General features: G+C 40.5%; 1 protein-coding gene across 2 annotated transcripts in view; it reads left to right on the forward strand.

Annotated features, from left to right (window-relative positions):
* The window catches only part of ITGA2 (integrin subunit alpha 2), an 88427-nt gene extending 77763 nt beyond the window's left edge, over window positions 1-10664 (forward strand). For both annotated transcript variants that reach the window (XM_004422801.3, XM_087443266.1), the window contains 6 exons: window positions 719-829; window positions 2026-2130; window positions 3979-4092; window positions 7273-7362; window positions 9832-9948; window positions 10420-10664. In XM_004422801.3, coding sequence (XP_004422858.2) covers window positions 719-829; window positions 2026-2130; window positions 3979-4092; window positions 7273-7362; window positions 9832-9948; window positions 10420-10500 — 618 coding nt within the window. In that variant the 3' untranslated portion in view covers window positions 10501-10664. The remainder of the gene's footprint in view (window positions 1-718; window positions 830-2025; window positions 2131-3978; window positions 4093-7272; window positions 7363-9831; window positions 9949-10419) is intronic.
* The last annotated feature ends 6922 nt before the right edge of the window (window positions 10665-17586 follow it).

Consider the following 17586-nt stretch of genomic DNA (forward strand, 5'->3'; position numbering starts at 1 on the left):
TGGTAATTTAAAAAAGAAAATCTTTAAGAGAGTCTTATTTTGTGATCCAGATACTGGAATTTGTAAAATGTGCATGGTATTTGGCAACTACTTCTTTAATGAAACATTTAGTCAATTAGCAGTAACAATAAAATAACTTTCATAGGGAGGCTAATAAGTACCAGCCTTTGTATCAAGTGCTTTACATATGTTGACCCATTTAATTCCCAGGTAAGTTATGAGGTTGGTAGGATTACTATTCCTATGGGTGTTCTTTAAAATGTTTAACAACCAGCAGGGCATGAGCACTGGCCAGTTAGGACAGACTCCTCAGCAATGAGAACAGATGTTGTACCTGTGCGTACCAGTGAGTTGCTTATTAGTTTACAAATGAGAAACTGGAGCATAGAGAGGTCAGGTACCTTGCCCAGGCCACACTGCTAGTCAGGGGCAGAGTGGGACTTCATTCCCTGGCAGCCCAACTCCACAGATGGCAGGTGTTTTTAACCATCTCCTAAGTCACAAATTATTTCCCAGTGAAAATTGTAGCTGTTGAGATTTTTCCCGAGAGGTGAAACACAGAGACCCAAAGTGTGACTCTAAAGTAATGACTCACTTACATATGGACTCAATCTTACCACGTAATAGCTGCCCTTCATCAACACAGAGGTTATTGATCACTTTCCTTGCAAAATGTGGATGATGTAGCAATAACCAGAATGTTTTCTTCCATACGTAGGTAACAACAGGAAGTGTTCCAGTGAGCATGGCATCTGTAATCATCCACATCCCTCAATACACCAAAGAAAAGAACCCACTGATGTACCTGACTGGGGTGCACACCGACCAGGTAAGGGCAACCAGATTACCTATAAAAATGTGCGCTTTCAATGTGGAAGTACACCATGAGGTTGGGGTGATCATGTCTGACATCTTATAGATAGGAAACTGAGAAAAGAACCCCTATGCATCCTGAATGCCAATTAACTAGCAGTTAGTTTCATATTAGAAGCAGGGTATTGTTATAAGAAAACAAATGTCTGAGTCTAGAGATTTACAAATGGCAGAAATTATTCCTAAAGCCCCATTTTGGCTAGGTGAAGATCTGACCTTGTCAGAGCCCTGTTCATAGAGGAGTTAGTGGACTGGGAAGTCAGAGATTGAACCCGTGGTGGGTAGTGTAGTTGGTTGACACAGGTGCAACTGGTAGCTGCTCTTTAAGCTGCCAGCCTGGGTTTTCGCCCAGTACTAATCAACCCTGGCTGCTCATTTAAATCACCTGGGTCGATGTGTGTGTGTGTGTGTGTGTGTGTGAGGAAGTTAGCCCCGAGCTAACATCTGTGCGCATCTTCCTCTATTTTGTACATGGGTTGCCGCCACAGCATGGCTGACGAGTGGTGTAAGTCCACGCCTGGGATCCGAACCTGCGAACCCTGGACCGCTGGTGCGGAGTGCGCGAGCTTAACCACTATGCCACCAGGCCAGCCCCTGGGTCGATTTTTAAAAAAGGGTAATACCCAGGCCCACCCGCCGGGCAATTAAATCAGAATCTCTAGGGCGAATGCATCTATAACCAGAATTTTTCTTTAAAAGCACCCCCATTCCTGCCGAGTGGTTCTAATATGCAGCCTGGCTGGAAAAGCTCTGCTCAAGCCAAACCCCTTGACACTGGCTCAGCTCTTAGCTGGCTCTACGGTAGTGTTACTCCTGTGGTGTACATAGGTGACTATAGGAAATCAAAACCCTAAACTGTTCCACAGAAAAGAACCCTGAATCAAATCCCTCACAGTCTACTGTTATTGCAAATTTGTCTCAACACATATGGGTGGTAAGAACCATGACCACCCCCTCAAGTCACATCAGGAGGACCTGAGTACTTCAAAGCTCACAATAGTGATGACAAGAAGTGTGGCCGGCTCAGTGCTATGAAAGAAGCCTAAAGCCCCTCCCTCATCTGACATGTGACAATAGCCTATCCTAACATGTTGAAAGGAACATCATAAACCATTTTTGTTCCTAAGACTGATTCGATGTCCTTCTTTGTAGGCTGGTGACATCAGCTGTAATGCTGAAGTAAATCCACTGGAAATAGGACAGACGTCTTCTTCTGTATCTTTCAAGAGTGAAAATTTCGGGCACATAAAAGAATTGGTGAGGACAGGTTAACGGGGTGACAGTTTCCTTTGGCAATTTATTGTTTTACCTGGAAATCAAGGCAATTCTTTTCTTCCACCACCTCATCATAGAACTTTCTTATTTTGCCTTTGATGGCCCTTATGAATCAAGGTTTAGAAATACATGGTCAAAACTAGGTTATTGGAATTATTACTTATGCCATTATTATAAAATACATGTTCCGGATTTCAGGATATCAACAGGACTCCATGTAAAACTACTGTTTTTGTGTCGTGCATTTTGGAAATATTGCAAAGAGATGGGAGGGAACTGGGCATGTGCTGTGGAGGTGAAGCCCCTTACATTCCCCTCCATGTAATCCCGGATGTCTTTTGCTAAATATGACTTTCTGACTACTCTGCTCTGTTTTCCAATATTTTATTATCTCCTGCTCCAGAGCTATGCCCCTTTCTTTGGGAAAGAGACTAGTCTAGCATCTAGCATGGTTCTTGGCACATATTAAGTATTGGAATAGGCAAACATTTAGCAAACAGTAACCCTAAACAAACCACAGCTCTCCTCTATGAACAACATTGAAATTCTGGTTTGCTTTTATTGCTATTGCTTTATTTCTTAATGGATGGGGGAAACAGAAAAATAGAAGAATAACATATTTCTTTTTTAAGTAATTACAACATAAATGTAGTTTACATCCAAACAGTAGTATGTAAAAATGCCCAATAGAAACTCATCTCAGGGTATGCCAAAATATTATACCTCTCAGCATTTTCCTTATTTTTTGAAAATGTTTTGATTTTGTAAAAATGGCAACTGCTTATGATGAACAACACGAAACAAATATAACACCAAAAACTACAAAGAAGAAACTAAAGTTCTCCAGAAATCTAACAGCTAACCACTTTTAACATTTCTTGAACATCCTTCTCTATACCTCTAAGCATTAATCCACATATAGATATATGTATACTGTTACATAAATGGACCACACTATAAGTTTTATAGGCCAATATGTCATAGACATTTTTAAATAGACTTTATTTTTTAGAATAGTTTTAGGTTGACAGCAAAATTGAGTGGAAAGTAGAGAAATTTCCCATATACCCCTTGCCCCCACATAGGCACAACCTCCCCCACTATCAAAATTCTCCCACACCAGAGTGGTACATTTATTTCAATTGACGATCCTACATTAACACACCATAATCACCCAAAGTCTATAGTTCACATTAACTTCACTCTTGGTGGTGTACATTCTGTGGGTTTGGACAAATGTATAGTGACATGCACCACCATTATAGTATCATACAAAGTAGTTTCACTGCCCTGGAAATCCTCTGTGCTCCACCTCTTCATCCCTCCCTCCCCTCTAACTCTTGGCAACCAATGATTCTTTCACTGTTGATTTTTTTTTAATGTAAGAAATGCATCTTTATCATTAGGTTTAATGACTCAATGGTACTGCATTTTGTGTATGTATATCCAATAATTTAGTTAACTAGTATGTTATTGATAAACATGAATTATTTAGGTTTCTTTTTTACTCTCAGTAGTGCAATAAACAGGCTTGGCGTACTTTTTCCCACACATTTATGATTATTTCCTGAGGCCTTCCATTACAGATGGGAAATGGCTGGGGCAAAGGGTGAGCACATTTTACATCTTCAGACATAGGGCCAAAATCTTTTGAAGAAGGATTATACTAATAGTATACTATAATATACTACTAATAGCTGATGAGATTGCTTATTTCCCTAGATCCTTCCTAGCACTGGGTTTTATCTATCTTTGTAAGCTATTAGCATTTATTTTTTAAAGCCCATACTAACCCTCTCTCTTCTTTCACCATTGACTGCAACCCGAAAGAACTGCAGAACTGCTTCCTGCCGTAATGTCACCTGCTGGCTGAAAGACCTTCAGGTGAAGGGAGAGTACTTCCTTAATGTGTCCACCAGAATTTGGAACGGGACTTTTGCAGCAGTAAGTATCAGCTTTATTTATTGGGTTTATCAATAGCAAGGAAACCTAAGGCTTCATTGTCAAGAAGTCATGCCCTTTGACAAAATTAGTATTCTGGCTACTGTCAGCAGTGCCCGAAAAATCCAGAGCAATTTTCCCCTGGAAAGCAGTATGCTTCCATCCCTTTCCACAGCTTGCCCAATCTGGCTGTGCCCCAGAATCACCTGGGGTGCTTGTAAAGAGCCTGCTTCTTAGATTCCAGGCCAACCTCCTACACCAGAATCTCTGGGAATGGTGTCAAGATCCCCTCCACTGCCCTTAGGTGTAATGGGCCACCAGCTTTGTCTCCCTCCCCTTGCTCTAGATATTTCTGACTTCCTCGTCTCCACCACACCCAAATCAAAATGCACATGACTCTGTCTCATTCCTTGAGCTCCCGGCTAGTTGTTTGATTGCTCTCAAACCACCCAGCAGATAAATCTAACATAAGGATCCATCTTCCTGTATTAGAGCCAGGTAACCACTCTGCTCTCCTGTTTTACCCTTTCTCTGGTGAGAGCCCCATGTACATACAACTTTTTAAGTCATTTCAATCTCATGAAAAGTTTGAAGAAACTTCCAAAACAATGTCGGTGTGTTTTTCCATTTGGCAGGTGTGACTCCAGTGGCGATATCTGCTTTCAGCAGAGATTTCGGGAGCCAGAATTTCAGTCTGGCATGAAAAATATAAGGCTAGGCAGGGCTCCTTAAATCTCACTGCGTAAGGGCTAGCTATTCCTTCTACCAACACTGGCTCTGATTGAGGCAGCAAAATGGAAATTAGTCTGAAACCTCCAGGGGACCTTGTGGCTTTCAGTGGATTTTTTTTTTAAACAAATAAATCAGTCTTCAAGGTGCTTACCGACCATACTCTATTCCCTATTTTCTAATCATTTCATGATCTCTCCAACAAACCCCACTCCCTGCTATGGAGTTCTGTATAAGATTAGAGAACTAAGCTCCCTCCGAACTTGTCCGTGGAATCAAAACATAAGCAATATTCTTGGATAAAGACATAATAGAAAGAGGAACAGTGAAAGGCAGAGGAAAAAACAGACAAGTGGGGGAGGCAGTGGAGGAGTGAAGGGCTGGGTTTTCTTCTTGCTTTTGTTTTCTTCTTAGTTGCATTTGCCTTCAGGATGCCCCTAAATCCCGTAAGAGGGGAGCACGCCAATGGTTACCCCACCGTCCCAGCTGCTGCTGCTTGTGCTCGGTTTCACCAACTGGTTCTTGGCTCCTTGCATTTGAGGAACAAATGTTTTCATAGCAACCTTTGCCAGCTGGGAAGGAAAACTGACTGTTGCGAATCAAAGTGCAATCACGCCAGCTCTGTAAAATGCATTTGGGTTTTCTTGAGTTTGTTTAAAGCTACATCATTTTAACTGTAAGACTTTTTACCATACTTTCCCAAAGGTTTTCAGAAGCAGCAATTTCATTTCAAAATTCTGAAGCGGCATATTATTTAAGATTTTTCAACACGGTTATGATGGTTAAGCTGAAAAACACCCGTTATTGTATATCAAGTCCTACACATCTTCCTCCTTCATGAGAGGTCAAATGTTTATCCCCACCTTGTTTTCAGCTATTTCAACAGCCAAGTGCATGTTCTCAGACCACCTAGGAGACCCAGTCTGAAATATGGATCTTATTTCCTGTATGAGAGCCCATGAATATACTGCATTTTACCCTCTTTCTGATGCAGTGCAAGTCAACATTTCAAGTAATTTCATCACAAAGTGATTGCTCAGGCCTCCAAATCGATGGCATTGTTGGCTGCCATTTGTAAGGAAAAGCCTTGTTGAATGCGAGCAGGTCTGTTACTTCACTCTCCCAGGTATGCGTGGCATACCTACCACTGCCTGTTAACCCTGCAGGATATTGTGTACCTGTGCAAAGGGCCAGACTTGGCAGGGCAGATATAGCAGTATAGTAAGGAAATTCTTTCATCCTTAGTCTACAGGACTGTGAAACTAGCATTCACTTAACTGCTACTCTTTTTTTTTTTTTTTTTTCATTTAAACCATTATTAATACTCTTAATGTCCCCCTGATAATATACATTTAAGAGACCAGTGATCAGGGTTAATTTCTGATGCAATCCTCCATCTTGAGAAAATTAAGACGACTAATCAGAGACAGAGCCAGTGGGAAGGAAATAAATTGCTCACTTTTTGGATATGCATTCTCCTTTTCTGGCTCCCAGATATAGTTTAGCAAATTACCTCATGGAGGATAATGAATCATGTGCCCTAATAACCAGAAAAACTGCATCCTAGTAACCCACGCATGTGAAGGCAGTTCTCAAATCTTGTACTGAGATCAGGCATTGTGTTTTCTTTCAAAGCAAGCAGGAGTCCCAATATTTGCATTACAGAGAAAACAATATACACATCAATAATGCATCCATTGACAAATAGATTATTTTTCTGTAACTAGATCCAGGGATGCATGTAAAATTAATTCATATTAGGAGGTTACTAAAACATCAGCATAAAATACATGTCCTTCCTATATGCCTACCCCAAACCCAGTATTTTTTTACAGAAATGCTTAGATTAGGAAATCTGAAATTATTGCTCGTTACATAGCATGACAGAGGCTCAGAGTGTCTGCTGCTGACAAGCATGGTCAAGTTCAAGTGTACTTTTTAAACAGTATTATTTTACACATACGTACCCAGAAGAAAAATTCTCTTCCCTTTTTAATCTGATTTTCCATTCCTTCATGTGACTTATTCAGGAAGTGTATAAAAATATCGTTTGCAATTTTCCCTCCTGTCACAAACTTCATTAAGTTTTTAAAAATCTGAACTATGATCTTTCCCAATTAAAAACTCCACGTCTAAACCCTTGTTTTTCAACCCTGTTTTCAAGTTAGAACCACCTGGAGAGATGTTTTAACCTGCTGGTGTCTAGACTCCACCCCCCAGAGATCTGGTTTAATTTACTGTGGCAGGCCTGTCATCCACACGTTTTAAGCCTCTGGTACTTCTCATGTGTGGTCTTGTCACATACCGCCCATTTAAGCACACACAGCTTCTTGACTCGTCAGAGTTGGCATCTGCTCCCGTCACTTTCCACAAGGAAATAAATTAATAAACATGCTGAGTTTTCTGCATTAACCTCTGCTAGGATAAAACATATTCTTCATTCTTATGTTCCAGTCGACTTTCCAGACAGTACGGCTGGCAGCATCTGCAGAAATCGACACCTATAACCCTCAGATATATGTGATCGAGGAAAACACAGTCATGGTGAGCATGTCACATCCCTCCCTGGGGGCGTTAGAGTCTATGAGAGGCGTTCCCTTTCTGAGAACTCAGAATAGGCGTTCTTCTCACCTCCATGTATGTACAAGTATCTCACTGAGACTCTAAAAATCTGACGTTTACGTATGTTGCGCTTTTGGCAAAGATGTTTGCTACCCAGAAAAGTTCAGTGATGTGCTTGCCCCCGTCCACACCCCCTCCCCGCTCACGTTGGCAAAGCCAGGGCGGAAGCCATGATGCAATGAATGGCACAACAAAAGGGGCTCCATCTTGCTTGTGGCTCCCTTCTCCGTGCCAAACCAGCACCACCAGTTCTTCCTTTCTTCTTATGCTTACACAAAACAGTCTAGATCTTAGGCCGTAAAGTCCAAGTCATGCTTAGTTCAATCATGTATCATATTGCAGAGAATTTTTTAAAGAGAAGTGCTGAAGTATGCTTAATAAATAAGGCATTTATTATATGGCTTCTTTTTTTTTAGTAGTATTCCTTATAGCTAGACATTGACACTGTGTGAAATGTCCATTCATTAGTCTCACAGTCTAGAAAACTATAAATGCTCCCCTTGATTAAAAAAAAGGTTTTGCAAAGAAATGTATTTTCAGAGAACACAAAGGCTCACTGTTCAAAAAGCTGGCATGGGACAAGTTTCCTTTGCACTGAAACTCTCGTTAGAATACGCCATATTTAGATATAGCGGGATTTCCATGCTCAGCTAATCTGCTGGCAGATCCCTGAGCATTTTCCTCCTAATGCTTTTGTTAGAAACTGGAAGCCAGTTCAAGACGCTGCCCCCAAGGCTGGCCTGGCAGCTGGCCTCTGTCACTGCTGCAGCCTACAGACTCGGTTAAAAAGCCAATGGCCCTGTGAACTCTGGACCTCTCAATGACTGACAGTAGAGTTCACAGCACTGCTGTCCCGTGGAAAATGATTCCACACAACAGAGAATGCTTTTCTGCCTCTGGTTTAGGACCCTCAGCAAAGGACTACACCCTCTCTTCAGAGGCTGGAGCGTGGAAAATCAGAAATGGAGCCAAAGGAAATGCGGCTTCAAACTCAAAGTATTATGAACTTAGCCTAAGGGGAAAAGTACTATAGATATTTTTAAAGTTCATTTTATAAAAATGTAGTGTTCAGACAATATCTGAACCTCTGCTGAAGTCTTTGTTTTTTCAGAAAGCAGTGTATTAATTGAAAATTCAAATTAACTTTAATGAACCCTGTAAGAGATTTTTCTTGGTTTTCTCTGAGCAATACTGATAACAGAGGCCAACTATTACTTAATTGTGTCTATATAAATATTATTTGAATCCAAGTAATATTTTAGACAATTTTTTAAATAATATTTGGAATCCAAATAATAAATTGACATATCCCTATAGGTAGATAAGTGATTCTTAAATTTATTTAAATCCTAGGCCTATTTAAAAATCTAATACAAAAATTTTATACTCATGGATCCATAGATAATCCATGGACCCAACTGGGAAGTTTTGGAAGACAGACAAGTAGAGCTGTAACTGCCATTAAGCAGTCAACTCTATGAATTTATAGTTACTTTATTCCTAAATTTATGAAGACTTATTGTAGCTCTTGAAGATACAAATGAGAATATAATCACCAAAAGGCCAGACTTGAGTTTAGCCCAACTTACACATTCTGTGATGAAAAACAGCTCATCTGCCACTGTAATTCGGTGTCAAGTCAAGTAAATAAGGTTTTGTCCCCTTGTTTTGCTCCAAAATGTAGCTCTTGAATGATAGAGCCTGTGGAGGAAATGGTTGCGATTCTTTCTGCAATTAAAAAAAAAAGGAATATACAGTTTTACTGTTAGAACTCCTAGGGCAGCCGTTCTATTACAAAGTCGCAAAGATTGCCAGGAAGCGGACATAGGGAGTCATATATGTAGGCTCAAGGACAATTTTATCACTGAAAAGGTAAACTTGAGCTCTGAGATCCTCTACTTTTTAACCATCCATATCAAGTAAGCTTGAGTGAGAGTTAAGTGAAATCGATGTGTTAGGAGCCCAATACAAAGTTGTTGTTACTGTTGTTTAATCACAAGGGATTTGGGTTTTGTTTAGTTTGGCCTTTGACTCTCCTCCCCAAGACTGGGTTCCAAGTGCTTTCACTTGATGATGAGACCGTGTGCCAGAAATTGAAGTTCCTATTGCATAAGTAATTAAAGTAATCTGAGATTGTCAGAGATGTCGTATCTGCTAAACACTGCAATTAAAGGGAGGAAACTAGAAAACTTGAATTCCCTGCCTGCACTTTGCAGGAGCATTTCCTCTAGAAATTGTATTGCACAATGTTTAATTGAGCAATGCGATCATGAGCAAGTCACGTCACCTTTCTAGACCGTCATTTACAAAATTAGAGAATTTGACTACACCATCTCTTTTTATTCAGTGCTAAAATTAGTTAACTCAATTGTTGTGTATACACATTTACAGATTCCCATCACGATAATGAAGCCCCACGAGAAAGCGGAAGTACCAACCGGAGTTATAGTGGGAAGTGTAATTGCTGGAATCCTTTTGCTATTAGCTCTGGTTGCAATTTTATGGAAGGTAAGAAAAGTTTCATATTTTAAAATACAGGGCTCCCAAAGACCTCCGTCTTGAATTTCCTTATCAAACAGCAACCTTAAGTTTTATATGGTACCTCCCTCCATCATAAGAGAAAAGGAAATTCAAGTTCATTTGCAAATTCTCACTCACATCTTTGAAAACAATCAATAAGAATTATATCTCTGTGGTCTTGGTCTCTGTCCTTTTATTCAACCTTCCTGTCATCCAGACCCCTGAATGTTTTGTTCAGCTGCAAAGAGTAGACCCTGAAAAATTTAACTTAATGCAATTCAGCTGAATTCCGTGGGTATTAATTTCCCCACTGAGGGGCTGACACCAGGTCAGTAGTCTGCACATTACCCTCTTCAGAGCCTCAGCGACTCCCAGATGTGCTTTAGAGAAAGTGGGCGGGAAAGGGGCCCCTACAAAATAAGCCATAGGTGGCAACATTTTTACATCATCATCTTACAGCTCGGCTTCTTCAAAAGAAAATATGAAAAAATGACCAAAAACCCAGATGAGATTGATGAGACCACAGAACTCAACAGCTGAGCCCGCAGTAGTCCTCCCCGTGTGGGAATTGGCAGCACCTCAGCCTGCGTCTGCTATTTGCGTGAATGGATTTTTTTTTAAATCCCAGTGTTTTATAATGTAATAGATAAACTAGCCTGATATTTTAAGAAAACTGCAGGTCGGTTTGGAAAGAAGAAATTGGGGGGGGGAGGGGAGGGGAGGAGAACAAAGGGACCAAGACTTATTTTATATGGGGAGAAAGTGATCTTCATGCTGGCTGGTCCAGAGTTTACATTACGAATTATAATTACATTATAACATTTCAGAAACGTGAAATGCTTCCAAACATGACAAGTCTTAAAAATATAACCTTTCTCAGATTTTTGGGGAGGAAAAAAACCAGTCACTTAAAATGATTGTTTTTAAACAGCACCTACGTAAGTGGAAACAGTCCACTCATGGTATAGATAGAATTAGCTTGGATATTGATGTTAACGGGATGGGAAAAACACAACACAGCCTTCAACTTAGGCTGCTCATCCCAAGTTGCCACAGAGATGATATTGTGATAATTTTGTTTATACTAAAGGTAAAATTTGCTGTTGTCAGCCCACAGCCGCCTCCTCAGAATCCCTTTCTTGCTCTGATGTATGTATCAAAACATGCTTGACTAACTGGTAGGAGCCTAGAATGTGCTTCCTGCAGAGGAAATCTCAAATTAGGTGGGGGAGGAGGGAATAGTTTAGAGGCCAAAGCACAAAATTTTGTTTAAAACCTGTAATAACATTTATGGTCCAATCCTGTCGGCTGGAGGCCCAGCCTGTGCCAGAGGAAGTAGGAAGTTCCCTTTCTCTTTTAGGCTGCACAGCTGGCTGACTTGACTGGCAGAGACCTAGTGAATTTTTGAAAGATGAGTAATTTCTTTGGCATCTTTCCTCCTTTACTGAACCACTCTCCCACCTGCTGGTGCCCCCGTATTCTAGAAGCCCACTGAAGCCTGCCTTCCTGTCCAGTAGTCCAGTTATCCGCCTTCCCTCGCCCCTTGTTCAAATCCTCCGTTCCCTCTGGGCAGCTGCTCCAGCTGCTCGACACCAGGTGTGGGGAGGAGAAGTCACCTGTTTAACTTACACACTTGCGTGAATTACTGTAAAATCCCCTCCACTTCGGGGAGCTATTTTCATTTATTGCTAAACAAGCAAGAAAAATAAGCTTGAGTGAATTTCTACTTGTTGGAATTTCAAGCAGTGTAAACAAGGCAAAGTAAAACAACATCTCAGGAATTTGAGAACTTATAACAAACATTGGAAACCACCAAATTAGCAGGTGTGCCCTCTGTGCTTGTCTGTTTCTGGAGGACTGAAACATCCAGAAGAGTGACTTTCACCCGGGCAAGATTGTTCACAAGGTAGATCCTTAGGCCCCAACTCCTGACAGTCTTATTTGGTCAGATTGGGATGAGGCCCAGTGAGCTATATTTTAACAAGCGCCCCAGTCATTATGATGTAAGTGGACTACCTTGAGGACCACCACCCATTTCTACTTTGGCACCTTTTCTCTTTTCTGAGCCCACACATTCTCTAGGAGGGACTGGGAGGAAAAGGTGCAGGCAAAGACAGTGGGCGCCATTTTATGTCCGAAACTGCAGACCCAAAGCTTCAGACAAGTCATTCTGCCTCTATAAACTTCAGTGTCCTCATTATCAAGTGGGGTGGCGCTCAGCAGCGATGCTTTTAGCTTTAAAGGTCTACAGTCTGGATTTCTTATAATACAAATAGACAATCCTCTAAGAATTTGACTTGGAAGTCAGAGGAACACAGGTATGTGCCCCTGTGCATCTAGCCTGGACCACCCTCCTGGCCTCGCCCCTGTGACGGCAGTCCAGAGCTGTCTGCACCGTTTAATGATTTATTTTGTATTTGACAAAACAAAACAAACACGGAAAAAAAACAATTAGTCATAAAATGTCAGGGGGTTATAGCAAAAACAGCACGGTATTCTCTTAGATGTGCTAGAGCCCAATTTTAACAACAGCTGTATGGATTCAAACACTTTCATTCCAACAAAATTTTATTTAAAAAAAGTGGAGGAGAAGCTAGTCACTAAGTTAATAGGGAATATTTAATAAACCACATAACTGCTGTAAATATATATACATACTAGTTCTTTGACGTGTTATACAACAGATTGTAGCATGTCATCTTTTTCTTTTCCTCTGCCTCCTCACCTTCCTTAGACAAGCACTAAATTGAGGTCTTGTACACACAGTGAGCTTGAGAGCTTTGACGAGCCTTGGTTTAGGTAAACTGCCTTAACAGCACTGTTTCCACGAAGCAGTTGGATTACTGTACACTAAAAAGTTAGCCACTTGTCTCTGCACCAATTATTACACTAGCACTGAGTTTCTCAACCTTGGCACTGTTGACATCTGGGGCCAGGTAATTCTTTCTTGTGGGGGCTGTCCTGTGCATTGTAGGATGTTTAGCAGCATCCCTGGCATCTACCATCCAGATGCCAGGAGCACCCCTCCCCCAAGTCGTGACAATCAAAAAATGTTTCCAGACATTGTATTATGCCTCCTGGGAGGCAAAATCACCCGACTGAGAACCACCACACTAAGAGCAAGTGGCCTGCACTTTTGCTCACTTTTAAGCAAAGGTGAGTAATCCAGAAATTAAAGAAAAAAAATTGTTTGAAAAAAAACAGTTATATATTCCTATTCAGCCATACTCGCTTTAAAAGTAAGTCGAGTTATGAGGCTTAAATGATGCCATCTTAAAGTTTCCATTTTGTAAATGGTACACAAACAAGATCTATGGAAGGTGATAAAAACGGAGCTGCTTCATGCATGGCTGCCACTCAAGCCTTATCAAATAGTAACACCATAAAACAGTTTGTGAAGAAACTGCATTGCGATTTGAAATTGTACGTCGTTCATTTAGCAGCAAAATGAGATCTGGACAGAAATTTTTTCTAGCTGGCAGTGTTATTTTTATAAAATAGTAAAAGTTATTAACTGTGAAAAGAAAACTAAAACCAAGTTATCAGAATCAAAGTGATTATATTAAAAATTATTATAAAAGGTGTAATTTTATAATGTACTTATCTATTCTGATATACAGCTATAACTTAATATATGAAAATCTCATAAACTAAGACATCATTAAACAGAAAGCAGGATTCCTCAAACTGAGATCTCTGGTCCATCTTGAATATTTCAATTTGCACACAGAAAATAATTGTATACACAACTTTTTAGGACTATGCCCTTCATGTACATTAACGCATACTCATTTTAACCAATTTGAAAGACTAAACACCTAGAAGTAAAAGATAAACATGGGGGTAAAGTTTGAAGTAAATAATAATGTTAACTACTTCTTTGAACTTTAAAGAATGAAAATGTAGCCATTATGTAAATATAAAAAGATAGTTTCATATGTACCTTATTTTGGCACACAAAGTCAAAATATAAATGTGTGTGTGTATATCTATATATATATATGTTGCACAATTGTTAGAATTGTATATTTTTTAAGGACAAATTGTCTTGAATGTTTTCCTTCATACATAATGTATAAATCTTTGTTAAGATGTGATATGTATATTGTTTTTGATTAACTGGTTTTTTGTCTTTTTTCTCTCCACCAAAAATATAAAAACGAATGTATGCCTGTCTGTACGTCAAGTTGCACAATTCATTTGATTTCTGAGAAACAAAAATCAGACTGTAGTGATCAACATAAATTAGTTAAGAGCTTTTCTCATATTAAAGTAGGAGAATCAAACAGAAAAGTACTATTTAATTGTAAACCACTCTTGTCATACCACATTACTGAATATTATTAAAATCATTTTGAAAATAAAGCTATTTACTTTGGATTTTGAATTTTACGGCTTATATGTTTCATTATATTTATCTTATGCATTTGCTGTGCTTCAGAACACATTCAAGACTCAATATAAGGAAAGTGAGGATGTATCGGATCTCTTACATTACGAGCAGTGACCATAGGATGTTTTGTAGGAAGCCCAACCTGCCTGCCTAGTTTAGGGACCAGGTGTGAAGCCTTGCTCCTCACCAAGTGGTCCATGGACAGGCAGCGTTGCATCACCTGGAGCCTGGATGCAGCTCTCAGGTGCCACCCAGACCTACTGAATTCGAATCGGAGGTTTAACAAGATCCCCAGATGATTCATATTACATTCAGGTTTGAGAAGCACCTCTTTACGGCACCAGCCATCTCTTGAAATAAAATGTGTGCCTGGAATGAAGCAGAAGTCGCCCAACTGCTGCCACATGCAAAACCAGTGCAGCTGCAGAGCTGCTTCTCTGTTTCCAATTTTAGCAGTAAGCAGGAGGGTTCAAATATTTCTATTTTAAGGATTAAATATGCTGAAGTAAACATGCTGAAATTATACACCAAGAAACACGTCGGGCTCATGGACTGGCCATCATCGTATAGACGGCACACTAGTGCAAAGGTTGGGTGGCAGGTGCTGCCCTGTGCATCGATGCACAGACGCCTCCCACTCCCATCGGGATCTCACACGCCCTCCTCGACCCCGCCCATCTCAATCCCGGTGAACAGTCACAACGGGAGCTCACTGCAGAACCACCACCAGTAAGTGTGTTTCGTATGCACTTTACATTAAAATACAACTTTGGGAAAAAAGAACGTTCGTTTTTGTTTTTTCACAGTAGGTTAGGAAATGCTGCTCAACACCTGTATTAAAGCTACCATGTAGTCCCAAATTGGAAAATAATTTTACACTTACTCATTTTTTAAAAAGTAATTGCTTTTACTTATATCACCTTTTAAAAACTAAGAACATTTTTAAAAACTCCTCCCTCATTCTATCATAAGCCTTTAATATTCTAAACTAAGATACCAATTAAAGATTGGAAATCATCTTACTCAACATCAGGGACTAATTTTCATCGTAGGACCACTCCAACCTAACTTGCTTTAAAGAAAACGGCTACGAACTAAACTGAACTTTTTGGTTCTGTGCAAAATAAAACAGACTAAAAATCTAAGACTCAAGTTGCTCTTACTATAGCCCTGGCTCTACTGCCCTCTGCTGGGTGATCTACCTAACTACATCACACAAATCATCAACAGCCTTAAGACAGGTCTCGAACATACTCGAGGCTCACTAACTACAGAAGATGTCACAGGAGTAGGGAAGGGAGTAGAGGACCTACCCACTCATTCAGCCAGATACTTTTGTGCATCTATAAGCACTACGACTACACAGCAGGTGTGTTTTAACTTGGGGAACAATACTTGAACACCAATAGCACTTTTGAGTGCATGTGCTGGTTAGACACTGCAGTGACAGAGACAAAAGTTGCCAATCTCTGGAAGTTTACAGTCTAGTGATGGAGATAAACTGATAGATGTAGAATATCGGGCAGCAGGAAGTGCCACAACAAAATATAAAGCAGAGTAAGGGAACAGGATTCCAGTCTTAAACAGGATAGTCAGAGAAGGCTCTTTGAGGAGGTAACATTTAAACACAGACTGAAATAAAATGAGGAAGCAGACTCTGGGAATATCTGGAGGAAGAGCATTCTAGAAGAAGGGACAGGTAGGGGCCATAAAGAATAAACCTGCCACATACCAGCCACAGCAAAGCAGGGAGCCTAGAGCAAGAGAGGAGGTGAGGGGGGCACAGGCTGTAGGCATGGGGAGGACTGTGAGGTTCTGGGATGTGAGTAGCTATCAGAAGGCTCTGAGCAGGATGACGGGAGACAGAGGAGCGGCAGCAGGGACGCAGTCAGCAGGCCACAGCAATAATCCAAGGGAAGTGGAGGGGTGGCTGGACGACACAGCTGGCAGGGGAATAAGGAAGAGGTACCCAGGAATCGTTCTCTAATTCTCCAATAGGTTCACTCAGGGATCTGAGGTCAAGACTCAACTACTGGCTTCTTAACCACTGTTTCTCCCAACATACTGAAAATATATTGTGACTCTAAACATCATATCCAAAGGACAAAAATATCCACAAAAATCACAAAATATTTCACTCACCATTCGCTGTTACTTTCAAATAAAATTTTCATTTTTCTACCTGTTGAAAAATACTTGAAACATTAAGTAAGTTGAATTTCCTACTTCTTGAGTGAACTTACCTAGCTATCATACAAAGCCACAGTTCCCAAAGCAACTTTGAAACCTTGCGGGCAATCTGCTTCAAGGCTGAATTTTTTCAGGTTACTCTTCTAATCACTTGAGGAGCCAAGTAAGTGATGCTAGCCCCTTATTATCTCAACCACCAATTAACTCTGCCACTCTTAAGAGCAAGTGAGGATCAACTCTAAGTCCAGCGCAGTGCACTCAGAACTTTCAGGGACGTTCCATCCCGACTTCTGCATGCCGAAGACTAACTCCTTCACCTCTGTATTGGAGACTTCAAAGCATAATAGTCTGTGTTCCAGACTTAGAATAACGCCTACTTAATGAAGGCATGATTCTTTAAAAACATGTTTAAAGGATGTTTTCTGTTCTTTAAAAATATAATTACCATCAATAAAGATCTTTGAAAGAAATATTGGAGGAGAAAAGTCCCGATATCCACATATACTTCATATTAATATATATGACATAATATACATCATATTAACAACATGAGTATAAAACCCTAGGAATATCTACTGTGGGCCAGTGACTCTGTGATGCGCTTTCAGATAGAATGCAACTGTTTCTGTCCGACCGCCAGACCCCGTTCTCAACTGGGGGCAGGCTAGAGTTTGGTGGAAGGGAGGGGGAGGCACCGAATGCAGCAGAGAGGGTAAGGCCAAGAGCAGACAGGCAAGCCCATCTCGTTAAGAGTGGTAGGTGGAGGTTTGTCTGCCTTCCCAGGACCCTTCCAGCCCAATCTCTCTGAACAGGCGAGGAATAAGCACCAAGTTCCAGGAGATTCCTCAAGTCAATGTGGCTGTTCTGTAGGTCTCTGACAAAGACAGGACGGATGCTTCCTCACGGTATGTAAGGCTGCTGAACTAGGAGCCCCAGGTGGGTACCCGACATAGAACAGGCATTCAATATTTGTTGAATAAATGAATTCCTTATGTAAAAAACGTTTCACTAGATGTAACAAATAATATTACCAAAAAAAAAAT

The sequence above is a fragment of the Ceratotherium simum genome, chromosome 18 (genome assembly GCF_057802395.1).
Source record: "Ceratotherium simum simum isolate JZ-2026a chromosome 18, ASM5780239v1, whole genome shotgun sequence".
Taxonomy (NCBI): Eukaryota; Metazoa; Chordata; class Mammalia; order Perissodactyla; family Rhinocerotidae; genus Ceratotherium; species Ceratotherium simum.